Source organism: Athene noctua, chromosome 2 (assembly GCF_965140245.1).
Source record: "Athene noctua chromosome 2, bAthNoc1.hap1.1, whole genome shotgun sequence".
NCBI lineage: Eukaryota > Metazoa > Chordata > Aves > Strigiformes > Strigidae > Athene > Athene noctua.
Genome location: NC_134038.1, coordinates 112,090,986 through 112,104,895, shown reverse-complemented (window position 1 = coordinate 112,104,895; position 13,910 = coordinate 112,090,986). Strand labels below are relative to the sequence as shown.

Below are 13,910 nucleotides of genomic sequence, written 5' to 3'. Positions count from 1 at the left end.
GTGTTTCACAAAATGCTTCTCAAAACCTATCAAAATATTCAATGTCATTCAATATTTTCATTGATAAATGAAAAGAAAAATCACCATTGGTAGTTTTTTGAATAAAAGCAACAGGGTAAAGCCTGCACAGTAAAGTAGACCTATCTTAAGCTTCCTTTAAAATAGCCAAATCTGAAGTTATCTATCAGAAAGAAGAGGGACCAGAATTACCAGATTTGACTACATAAAAAAAAAAAAAGAAAAAAATTAAACTAGATATCAAAAGATCTTAGTCTTAGATCAAAATGAATGACAAAAATGAATGGTTGCAATCTGATACCAAAGACACATAAAATAAATTAAACAGGAATAAAAGTAGACATCTGTGATAGTGAAAGGCAACTCACCCTCACTATCAGCAAGACACAAAGGTCTTTCCAAAACCACAATTCTAGGAAATCAGGGTTAAGATAATCTAAGAGTTCACCGTCTCACAAAAGACAGACCCTCTTCCTCTTCTTCCTCAACGCCCAGTATTCAACATTCCCCACTAAGTAAATTCAGCCCACCAAATGAGGAAGAGAAAACAATAATAAAGACAGCTGAAAAAAAGGGGAAAGTTTTCTTCCAGTGTAAAGAAATTAATAATCTCAAGAGATGGTCAAAACAAGCAAATTTCAGCAACAGTCAACTACTAAATCAGCCCTCTCATCTTACAGGATAGCAGCAGAACTCCATGCTTTTCCCAAATCCAAGCTTTGGGCCACTTAGAAATAAACGTATAAATTAACAGCCCGTGATAAAGACGTCAGACTGGCCCTTTCTGGCCTCCAATTTCATGAGCATGGCTCATTAAACATGAGCAGCAGCAAGGACACAAGTGTTTCAGGAAAAGAATTTGTAAAAAAATATAATGGGAAAAATTCTCCAAGAACAATGTTACATTTGTACTTCCAAATAACAGGGGCCTTCCAACTCTCAGTTTTGACCCTCCAGCATTTGAGAAAGGAAAGAGAGCTCAAAATTCAAAATTAATTAAATGACTGGGGGATGGGACTCAGTTAAGTAGCAGCACAGTAAGAGCTGACAGTTGATCAAGACGTATGACTAACAGCATAACTCCTTCACCCTCCCCCACAAAAAGTGATTTAGGTTGCAAAAGCAAGCATGAAGGATTAAAATATCCAAGTTTACTGGGTTCATTTAGCCTTTTTTCCCCTCTTCAGGAAACTGTGTCCTATACTAAATTAGGCCGGTAGTTAAAAAAATTCAAGCAATTGCATTAGGCAACAACATATCCGTTTGCATTTGTACAGCATTTGCAATTGCCCAGGCAACCATAGAACTTAACACTTCCAGAGATAGCTTGGCAATCTAAAAAGAATAATTAAAAAATAATAATAAAAATACCAACACTAATATTCTATCAGATACCATTGCAAAAAAAAAAAAACATTTTCTGAAATGATCCACAAGATGAAACTTTGGACCCTCCAGCACTGCACCTGAAACCACTTCCCTTACAATTTCACTAAAAGAATAAACAATATATTTGATCATATAAATTATATGGAGCTAATAAACACAGAAATTAAAACTTTTTTCTAAAACTGAACCTTTATGTGCTTCAAAGTCTCAGCTTAGTGAAAATACTCTAAAAATATAACTTTTCTCAAGTCCTATAAAAATAGCTTTGCCACACGGAGTTTACCATTGGCAATAAGCTTCCAACTTCTGATACAATGGCTGTTTGACTTTCAAATTTTCTTAAGCAGTAACAGTAGGACAGCTAAAACCAGATGTGACCAGCCAGCATCTAAGAGACCACCTATTCATACCATGAAGTCAGTAAAAGCAGAAAGTTCAGAAAACATTCTAATACAAAGCATTTTGCTGTAATATTGGCTTCAGTATTTATGAATACCCAGAGGTGGGGTTGGGAGGTAGCACAGTACAATGACGCAGCCTGAACAAGTTATTTTAATTGCACTCTCAAACCAGATCAGTTATTTGATGCAGTTCACCATCCAACCCACAAACAGCTGTGTTGGCCTGACAGAGAGCACCCACCCCACACCAGCACACAGCAGAGCATCCTGTATAATGAAGCTGTTGTGCGAACTCCTTATTCACTCTTACCTCCTAGAGCAATGAAAACGACCCACTTAACCTAGTAGAAAAGCACAGAAGAGGAAACTGATCCCTCCGGAATGATGATAAAGGTAGAGTAGCTGTTTCATTCCTAGGGCTCAGCTAAGTGGAAAACTACTTAAAACTTGTTTACTACAATCACTTGCGTGATTATTAGAAGAGACAAATCTCTTTGAATGTTTTTTCCCCTTTTTACATTGAAAACCTTTGGCAAAGTCTGAACAAGTTTCTCTATTACTAAAAAGGAATAATTTAAAAAAGCCCCAAAAGTTCAAAGTTTTCTCCCAGAAAGAACAGACAAGTCTAGTCAGCAGCTTGATAGCCTTCACATAAAAGAACAGGCTCTTACTCTCCCCCCAAACAACCAAGTTCACACATATTTCTAAATATTTACAACAGTCATATTTTTCAATATAAGCCCATACCTAATCTCCACCACTCTTCCCCAATGTAAAACTGAAGTAGGCCTTTGAGGATACAAATTTAAACATCTAGTTTAAACAAACAAACAGTTAATTTGGGCAAATTCCAGTACTAGCAAAAAATCTAACTATTTAAACCATGGAGATCTACTAAATATTTAAAACAAAAACCAGGACATTAACAGCAAAGTTCATTACACACCACAAATACTTTGTATTTAACCAATTTTAAATGGTATCTCTTCATAGTGCTCTCTATATTCCTCAAGGCAAGTACATGTTTGGCACAGTCTAGCATTGGCTGACACATGCATAACAACCAACATCTTCATTAGCATCTAGATGTGCTCTACTCTAAATGTTAGATTTCAAAATGCCAGAATGCAAAAACAGAGCAATGTAATTCGGCATACAGAAGCTGAACATGAAATGTTCTGCCTACCTGTCCCAGTCGTCATCTCCAGCTCTTCTTCTCCAAGACCTTTCTGCACCAGGCTTATCAAACTGATCAAAGTCATCATCTGTAAAGAACGGGACTATATTAAGTAATTCTTACTGAAATGAAAAGTTTCTGAAGCAACCACATAGGTGGGATTTTTAGGAGGGGGTGTTGTTTTTCAAAAAACACAAAAAAACATTTCTTCTAATTTCCATGTTAACATGAGGAAAACATATAAATACCAACACGCTTCAATAATAAAAAGCAATAATGTACTATACAGCTTTCCCCCTTTTCACTATTGAGGCAAGGATGACACAAGGAAAACAGAGCACAAGATAAATCAATCACTGGAAAATTTTGCTAACAAAGGCCATTCCAGAGACAGCAGCTCCCCAGAAATTCATGAAACTGAAGTGCAATGAAGGTGAAAGGAACCACATCTGTCAGATCTCTGCTTGCCTTGGGGGCCACAAGCCCATCTACCCACACTGGGCCTGTGAAGGCACTTTGAATACAGGAGTAAGCCTCAGGTCAGCACAAGGCAGGACAGTACCAGCAACTCAAAACGGAAGAGAGAAGTCAGGTGTAATACACCATCAATTATCTCAACTGGGGCATTAAAAACAGTAGAAGTCAGTGAGCAGGTTACACTGTATACCTAAGCATACACATGCCTTACAAGATAAAACTGGTGCTCCATATATTTCCCTCAACAAGTACCCTCACTTCAGCCTATCAAATCACATATTACTCTTGCGTAGCTTAGTTCACAAATGACAATTTCACTAGTTAAAAATATTAAGTCTTCCATTTATCTGCAAAAGAAATGTAAAGCTCAACTGCTCTGTTCAGACATGCAGATATCTCATCATCTATAAACTGGAAGCACCTACCTTCAGAAACACTCAACCCCTCACTGCCTGTGCTGCGGCTACAGCCCAGCAGAGGTGCACTACTGGATTTAGTCTTTTCACACATTTTAATGACTTTTGTGAGAGTCAAACCAATCAACAAATGAAAGTTATGCTCAACACAGGGGGAAACTGTCTGCAGTTTAATGGCCTGCAAAATACAGTTGGTTGAGCAATTCAGCCCTTGCAGTCTGACAGTCTGAACTGGTAATCACCAAGACACCATATATCCATTCTCCTGACTATTTGCACTCAGCTTTTTGACCATGTACAATACCAAGGATCAACTGAGATTTTGTCTTTTTTTTTAATGAACCTTCAAAACCAAATGTGTCTCTAGGATTTTAAACCCAACCCAGTATCCTTTAGTAAATATTCCCCACACGCAATGTCAAACCCATTCACTTCTTACTTTATATAATCAATATAGGTGTTAAGTGACCAATAGAAGTTTAAAATGAGGTAAAAACAGTAAGAAGAAAATTCAGTTCTTGCAATGTCACTAAATTAAGAGCTTTCAAGCCAGAAATTTCAATCATAAATAGCTATGAAAATAAGACTGCTCAGTGTGAATTACGATGCAATACAAGTGCAGCAACTCTTCTGTTTTGGAACAATAGGTAAAAACAATCCTCCTTGATCAGGTTCCCCCTTTTACTGCCTACAGATACTTTTATATTTTAACTAATTCTATATTTAAGTTAATTTACTTGGGCTAACACCATTGGAACAGTTGTTTTGCCTTTCTCTGCTCAAACATCTACATATTGCAACCTCATTCTATTACAATTCCTATCTCACCCACAGAGGAAAGCCAGACACATATACAAGCATTTACTATCTTCCTCTTAAACACTAAATTATCCAATTTCGTGGTCTCTGAAAAAAACACCACTCTGCTCATTATGGTCATTCAAAACCATGCTGCAGGGATCATCTTAATGCATTGCCATTTTAAGGGCACAAATATCCTGCACTGTCATTGTTCTTACAGCTGGACTGCAGTGATCCACTGACTTGATGCAACCACATCCAAAGACTTATTTTTTAAGGTAATGGAACTAGTTTTGCAGTAACCTTAAATATGAGCAACCACATATTGACTAGCACAGCTTAAGACAACAATCACTATCAGGAAGACAGTAACTTCAAGTTATGCCTGCTTGCTTTTTTCATGCCAGGCACCACTTTTAGAACTAGAGTGCTGTATTATAAACCACTGCTTGCAGACAAGATCTTAGCTCTTCAGCACACAATTCTTACACAGAGGGACCTTCATGTCAGCCAGGCTTAAATCTAGATAAAGTTACAAGCCAAACCCTTTTTCTCTGTTGAGATCTCTCTACAGCAAAAAGAAACACTCTTCAGTATAATTCATAGTACTCTTCCAGGCCAGACAGTTAAGTTTGATGGCCATAACAGTGCTCCAACCTAGCATTACTGCTAGTGAAGAAACAATACCAAAAGAGGGTCCAAGTTTCTGCCAAGTTTCAAGTGTAGACTTGGACCCCCACTCAGCCAACATCACAAATCTTCACCCTCCAGCTTTTCCAACCCTTCAAATTTCTTGTCCTATTCCTTATTTATGAGCAACTCCTACCAAAATGCAAAGCTGAATTACATCCATGCAAAGTCCTTTTCATGAGTTCCCTATAGCACGATGCACACAAAAGCCTCAAAAATTACTGGTCAACCTGTATGTGGTGACTGCAACTTGTAAGAACTACTCCACATATGTCCCTGCCACTTCCCTATTCTCATCTCTTGTCTCCCTGTCACATCACACACTTACAATATAAAGATCTTTGGGACAGAGGGAGCCAGCTTTTCTTTTTATGCTTATCTGTTCTGCGACAGCTCACACTGACAATGAGCATTACAAATTATGCCATTTTGACATTAAGTGTTCTCAGAGCCCAAAGCAGGCTGTAGCTCTCCTTTAACAAAGGAGGTCACAACAGTCACACACATCTACAAATGGCATTCATTGCCAGTTTCATCATTTGTGAGATCGCAAGCACTGCAGTGGACACTGGCTTTACACCCACAGTGTGATGTCATACCTAGCAAACCTCAGAGAGGCATCATTTTTTTTCATTTCTGAAACTACATATATTTTCATATTTTCTTCTACTTGTCTAGTCAATAACATTGAAAAATATCAGTAAACAACAATCAGTGTAACATTTATGGATATATCTCCTTGAGAAACTCTTGTAAGTCAATGTCTGTGTCAAGCGTGGTTAAGTGCCTGTAAAACATTAACTTGTACAGAAAAAGGAACACTCAGAATCAGCAGAGCACAAACCACCGAGAGCAACAGCCAAAGATAATTTTTTTTAAAATAATTTTCAGTACTACTGTGTGGGAGGTGAGAAGAAAAAAAGGGCAGGGGCAAATCCATGAACATAAGCTTTTTAAGCAGGAAATGTCCATTGTAGAAGTTGGGAGTGATGTTTTGTATTTCTTCCAGCAGTCTCAGTGCAGCCTAGAAAGGCAGTCGTACACAGCAACTGTTGCTAAGACATGCAATGGCTATGGCTCCTACTTTCACTTCAAAGCTCTCATGGCAAAGCTCACCAAAATGTGTGTGTGTTAGTTGAGTATCAACTGGAAGATCCTGACAGGTGATCACCAAACACAGTAAACCCCCTCTAACTTTCAGGCACCACTAGAATGAAAAAAAAAACTAAGACCTATCAAATACCAAAAAAGCACTAACTGAATAAGGAAGCAGGCCAGGCCTGTTATAGAGGAAAACAAAATAATAATCTACCACTTGGCTCTTCCTACTGCAGCTCTAGGAAAATTGCTATTATCAAAGTGACAGAGAAATTGCAGGATGCTGCAGAGACTAACACTGGCTGTTTTGTTAGACCAGTCTGTCTCACAAGACTCTGGCCAGCTGAGAAATAGAATAAGCACAAAGAGAGTAAAACACACTTGGTTCCCCACACTGAAAGGTTCCTATCTGCTTTATACTTACCCTGGTGTAGCACCATCAGTGCTGTAAGCTGTTCCATACAGCTTTTTTTTTTTGTTTTATGATAGATGCTCTAAACTGTTATCTTTTTCCCTGCTTAACAAAAACAGATCATTCACACTAGAAATCCACAAAATACAAGCCTCATTTCCTCTTTGGTTATGCCGATGGTAGTTTCTAACTCTGTGGACACCCTTTCAATAAAACCTTCACTAATCATTTTTCCATGTAAAATGGAAGTCCTAAGCTACACAGTTAAGTCTCACAAGCGTAGGAGGTGAATCAGCAGGAACACTGCAGAGCTTTTAATGTCTTAAAATGGTACCAACATAGCCTAAAAAGGTAGTCCTACATAGCAACTGTTGCTAAGATGGGAGTATTTTACTGCAATGAGATGGCCAAAACTTCTGGACTAGAAAAAACATTTGATGACTGCATCGTTCATTTTTCTAGAAATACACCTGCACACTTTCTGGAACACTAACCACGTGCTGTCTCATAAACCTTAACAGTTCAAAATTCTGTAATTTGGTTCACTTCTGTATTACACCATCATGAACATAAAACATACTATTAGTTTTAGGCACTGAAAGAGCATCAAAGATTTCTCCTTATCCACAACAAGATGGGAGATACCACAATGATTCAATAGTCAATGGATAAAAAAGTATTACGCACTGTTTATCCAACAGGTCTTTAAATAAGGTAACTAAGCTGCATTGCTTTTGGGCAGAACAGGTAACGGAGCTATTAAAAAAGAAAACAAGAGTAAGAAAGTCATTTACTACATGAAAACACATCACTTCTATATGCTTAGATTTAACGCTGAACAAGTCCATCTTGACCTATCCCATTCCCTGGTATCATATTTAAAACACTCAACGTGACAACCTGACAGCATTTCATGCACAAGTCTCCAAATTAAAAACAGCTTACCACCTTATCTGTGTTTAATAGTTTATTTCTACAGAGTATTTTTATTCATATTTCATTGTAAAAGGTTACACAACACATAGGTATTGTAACACTTCAATCTTCAGGAACTGATCATACCCTTTAAAAACAGACCTATGTTTCTGCCCAATAGAGATCTGAATTTTGGTATCTCTTGCCACACAATATAGAAGAATAACAGGTTTCACGAGGAACAGCTATGTCTATAACATAGGTCAGCAGCATAACTGTACTATTAACATCAGTTGAATGAAAACTTCTGGTAACAAACTGCAACGGCACCTAGCAGTAAAAACACGAGGTCAACAGGAACTCCTGAACTTCATTCCATGATGTAAATCTGACATGTTATGAAGCACATAGTGAATCCAGTCCCATTTATTACAAATAAACAAGCTCTCTACCCCACCATAAAAATCACATTCACTCCTACTACTGCACTATGCACAAGAGCACATGTACAAATAGAGCACACTCAGACATGAACAGCTTAGTTTATTTGTTCAGAAACAGGGATGTAATCTTTACATTGGTACACAATTACTCATAGAAGCATTAAGTATTCGATGACTAAATATTTATAACAATTGCATAACACGTTCTTCAACCTGTGTATTTTGTGGTTTCTTTCCAAATTACTCCTACGAGATAGTTTAGTTTCCTTAAAGAAATAAAGTGGAAAAAAAAATTTCTACAAGAGAAGGTCTTTCTACCGTCTCAAAACCAACTTTTTTTAGGGAGTTTATTATGATGCAAAGCAAGTCACTAGCAATAAGCAAGAACAGAACTAATTATGATATGCTGCCTGGAAACTGAAGTTCTCTAACCACTGCTTGAAAGAAATAGTACTTTTTTTTTTTTTTTTTTTAAATAAACTACATCTAAACCAAAAACCACCAAGCCACATAAAATCTATTCCAAAGTCTGCTTGGATTTGAAAATACATTTGCTTTGGAAAAACATTTTTAAAGTGTCATAGTCCTTACCTTACAAAAGCTTAACAGTGAATGAAGGCCAAGAGTTTAAATGAAATCCACATGAACTCAGTTCCCACATGGCTTTGGACACTGATGAGAAACAGCAACTCTCCAGAATCTTACACAGCCATCTAAAGTTATAGTTAAAACTGAAGCTGCATTACAGTAAAATATAACACAGGACCAACCACATTACATACTTGGGAGGTTTTTTGGTCAAGTCCGTAGCAATCATCATCATAAATTCTCCTGGACAAGTTCTATGTGACCTAAGATCTAAGGTTTAGTATTTGATGCCATAAAGCATGGTTTGGCTTTTGTAAAAACAAGTGATACTAAGGCTATGTTTAATTTAGATGACCTGAAATGAGAAAACATTCTGAAGAATGTGACTTCCAGTGAAAACTTGTCAAAGCAGCATAAAGAGATTAAAAATTGTTATGCTTTAAAGCAAATCTGCCTGCTACAAGCTCATTCAAGTAGTAATGTCTTTTGGCATTAGCCCTTAGCTAGTACAATAGCCTGTGATCATATATTTGTATTTCATCAATTGTAAACTCTATAGGCCTTTGACACTTCTAGAGGAGTTTTAGTTTGTGAATATTCCACTATGTGTAACTCCAAGTTATAGTGACCAGTTGTATCAGTCCACCTAATAAAACAGGATGCAATACCCACAGAGACCAAAACGCACCCAGCACTCCAGCCACTTTCATCTACACACAAATGCAGAATTTATTTCCAGTCCCTGTATGCTGCTGCCGAATAGCCTGAAGCATGACAAATTCAATTGAATTTGTCACACTGGAGAATTTTTACTACATCTTTGAATTGGATAGTGACCCACAACACAGAGAAAGGTGCTTGCTGTGCTAGCAGTATAAGCTTTCTTCCAATTTTTATCAACACCTTCACAAGAGATTTTTAAAGCCACTACATTGCTGAAAGCACAACAGAAGCCCTCAGATAAGCTGTCATCAGGTTAATTTCATTTTAACTAAAGTTCAAGCTGAAAGAATAACATAACAGGCTCAGAGGTAAACACCTGTTCATCTACTCTTGGTACAGGACTGCCAGCACAAGCATGAGGTAGACATGTATAGATGGGGCCTTCTTCACTCTCTCCCTTGCCCCATCCCCTGTCACTATTCACACCCTAAGGATATCTACACTCAGTCTTCCAGACCATTGAAGAAGCAAATTAACCTGAAGGAAGAAAAGTTACAATAGTTTTCCCTTACTTTGGTATGACAGACAATCAAGATAAGAAGCACTCCTTTCTTTGTTTTAGCGATGGCTTGTTGTTTACCTGGTAATCATCTCTCCCTAAATGAGATTACAGTATAGCTGTAAACTGCAGTAAATACCAAGAAAAAATTTCAGCATATATACAACACAGTTATGCTACACTATAAGCAGGTATCATGAAATCATAGAACAGCCCAGGTTGGAAGGGACCTCAAAAGACCATCTAGTCAAACCTTTCATGAGAAAGGGAACCTAGATGAGATATTATGATATGATGATATATATGAGATAATTATCCAGCACCCTGTCACTCACATCTTGAAAACCTCCAGTGACGGAGTCTCTTTCCATCATGTGCCTAAAGAGGTTTTGCTGGTGATTGATTGTTCTCATTCTAAAACATAATAAGTGTCATATTGAGTGAAGCCTCTCCTGGTCCAACTTGTAGCTCTTGCCCCTTGTCTTCTCTATGTGGTTACTTGTGAAGAAAGAGACTTCGTCCTCTTTGTAGCTGCCCTTTAACTAAGATTATGTTAATCAACATTCAACATGTTTGCTCTGGTTCTGTTTTTATATAAAAATTTGAAATAAAGCTTGGGAAACACTGTCTTAACCATATCAATGGACTATGAGCAACCATAAGCCCATGAAGTCCCTGGTAACTAGAGCACCAATCTTGAGCCTCTATGTTTCAATACAGGCATCCTGGAATTAGAGCTGAGTTAAATTAAGCTGCATAGCAAAGGAATTTGTGAAGTAATACGAAGCTGTGAATCACTCCAAGGGACCTCACAGACCACCACTTGAAAACTTTCCAGTTTACGTTTGTGAAACCTACCACCAAAAGAGCCTTTACCTTTATCCTTAGAAAGCTTAGCTGAACCAACAAGAGTATCTGATCACAAAAGTACGTATGAATACTTTATTCTTATGAATCAAGCCAGTACTTCCCAAGAACCTAAAAAATTATAAACCAATAAGTCCACACATGCTGTCCAATAGACAAATCGCCTTCCTTTCATCAAATGTATTTTCAGCTGGCATAAGCATTTCATGTCATTTTTCAGCCTTACAACATGTCCTTACAGAAGATCTAAACTTTTAACTTGCATCTTCCAAGCCAAAACTATCTAACTTTGTGAACTGCTACCCTGCAAATGTCATCAAATTAACACTCTTTATTTTTCCAAGACCTATTCCATACTACTTCACCAATCATTAGAGCCTTTTTTGTAATAAAACACTAGGGTGCTGTTATTTCCACATTTTAAAGTCTTTCCCTCCCCCAAAGAAGCCAGAATCTAAATCCAAAACATTAAGTTCCTACAGCTAAAAGTTTAACTGACCAAAACCATTTAAGCCAAACAAACACTTAGTCTGGGCTTCTTTCCCATTTGTTACCACTTTGGATAGTACTCCCTTTCCAAAAACAGTTGCATATACCATTCCTGTCAGTTTTAGGCTTTTTCACTCCATTTTAGAAGTGTATTTAATAACTTCAACAAGGAATTTCCCTTCACTAGTCACACAGAAGTGTGTGATACCTCTGGGTTTCTTCATTCAGACAAGTGCTGAGCAGCGATCATCTAGACTAAACAAACACTTTATATGGGGCAAGGATCGTATTTAATTGGCCACCATCAGCACAGTGTCAACGCTGAACAAACAACTGCTTGTGCCCACTTAGTACAAAGGGAACCTAATTCATGGTTAGTCACAAATGGTACCCCACAGCAAAAAAAAACGTCTTGAAACTGCAGTTTCACCATTTAGTTGAAGGCTGTCTACTGTAGAGCTTTGTACATGAGAGCATGATCATTCAACCTGCAGCAGTTTTAAACACAAGAACCAAAATGCTTCCAAAGCAACAATCTACTCTGCCCTCATACTACCAAAAAAACTTCCATATAGAACATGCATCCAAAGTTTACTTCCACATGACATATAACTGATCTGAACCACAGAAACTAGCAAAAATATTTTTGTAAAATAACAATGACATTGAAATATACTTAACATAATAAAAACAGTACCTAAGATATTAAATATTTACTGTTTTACCAATCAGTGCTGTTCTTCCTAGCCTTCCCAAACTCAAGTCCTAAATTTAGGAGTTTCTTTCTAACATTTACTTTAGGAGGAAATTTAATTGTGTTTATGTACTTTGTTAACAATTAAGCTAACAACGGCAAGCAGTCTGACCACTTAGGCGAGTGATCACAAGGGCAAGACACACTCTTCCCTCTGACACCTGACAGAAAAAAAGACTAAAATCATCACGAACTTTTGTACAGACAAGGACAAGTGGGTCAACTGACAACTCTGACCAATATTTAATCAAAACTGTTGTTCCTAGTGAAGACAAGGCCCACAGCACCAGAAACAGACATGTTCTCTTAACTGTGTCTCTGTTGAACACACCAGGATGACCCCAGCAAGTCTTTTAATCACTCAACCAAATGTTTTATTTTTAAAATCTGCTTAATATACCAATCAGAATCACAGAGGGTTTTGAGATGTCATTTAAAATGCTGAGAGGTGTCCTTAGCAAAGAAGAAGAGCAGTGGCATGCCTGAGAGTCCTGGGGTCAAGCACTGACTTCACTTTAGACTTTCCAAGTGAGACGATCTGCTTCTGGGTAGTCTGCAAAATAGATTATAACTACTCCCCAAATGAGAAATAAATTATTCAAACGGGTCACACACCGTAGCTGTAAAAGCTATAGGAATGAATGTCTCTAACTAAACATATCCATCCCACCCGGAGGTCTCGCACCTGTGGTGAGCAATGAAGCTGTTGCCCCTTCCCAGCACTGGCCCAGCCAAGGGGAGACAACAGTTCCCATCACCACACGACGACAACTGCCACTAGCAAAAGCCGAGCCCCTGGGACCCTGCAGTGCCAAGGGAACTCCTGCTTCCCCCCAGAAGCGTAGGGCCCACCCGATCCGCGCCCCACCGGCACCCCCGAGTACGCGAAACTCGCCACCCCCGCCCAGGCGAGAAACAGAAGCAGCGGGGGGCGGCGGCGCCACCGCCCCAGGAAGGCCCCGCAGCCCACGGCTCCCCTTCGCCGCCAGCCAGGCCCCGCGCCGCGCTGCAGCCGGCCCCCCTCGCCCGCACGAAGGCCCCAAGCGCCCTGCCCGCCCCCAGGCGAAGCTCTTCGGGGCAGCGGCACCCACCTGCGCCTCCTCCCAGAGCGGCAGCCATGGCTCTTCACCTTGCCCAGGCGGCGGCGGCGGCTCCCGGCAGCGACACCGTGCCGCCCCCAGGAGCGGATGGACGGGGCAGGGCTCGGATTCAGCGCCCGGCGGTTCCCCCTCCCGCCGTCCCTCCGCACGCACCCACCGCAGGAGAACAACAAACTACCACAACATGGCGGCCGCCGTCGCCGCCACCACCACCACCGTTGCTGTCGTCGCCGCCGCCCCCGCGCTGCATCATGGGATGGCGGAGGACCGGGCCCTCCCTCGCGGGGGCGGGCAGCAGGCGCCGCTGGTTGGTTAGCCGGGGCCCAGGTGACCCGCTCGCCGGCCAGCCTCCGCGCCCTCTGCGCATGCGCCAAACGGCCTCCTCACGGCGGCGCCGGCCGGCCGGCCTGGGCAGGAGTACGCATGCGCCACGGTGTGGCACGTGCCACCGCGGAAGGGCGGGGGTGCGTGCGTGCGTGCGTGCGTGCGTGCGTGCGTGCGCGCGTGCGTGCGCGAGGGGCGAGGCGAGGCGGGGCGGGGAGGGGAGGAGAGGAGAGGGGAGGGGCAGCCGCGCGGGCGGAAGGGTGGGCGGGAGCGCGACGGGTGGTGGGCCCGGCAGCGGGGCCCGAGGCCGAGTGGTTCCGCACGCTGCC

At 40.5% G+C, this 13,910-nt stretch overlaps 1 protein-coding gene across 5 annotated transcripts in view; it reads right to left on the bottom strand.

The window, feature by feature from the left end:
• RBM33 (RNA binding motif protein 33) overlaps nt 1–13,484 on the bottom strand; it is a 105,335-nt gene extending 91,851 nt beyond the window's left edge. For all 5 annotated transcript variants that reach the window (XM_074899916.1, XM_074899917.1, XM_074899921.1 and 2 more), the window contains exons 1-2: nt 13,249–13,484; nt 2,995–3,073 (exon numbers count right to left, since the gene is read on the bottom strand). In XM_074899916.1, coding sequence (XP_074756017.1) covers nt 2,995–3,073; nt 13,249–13,276 — 107 coding nt within the window. In that variant the 5' untranslated portion in view covers nt 13,277–13,484. The remainder of the gene's footprint in view (nt 1–2,994; nt 3,074–13,248) is intronic.
• Between the last annotated feature and the right edge of the window lie 426 nt (nt 13,485–13,910).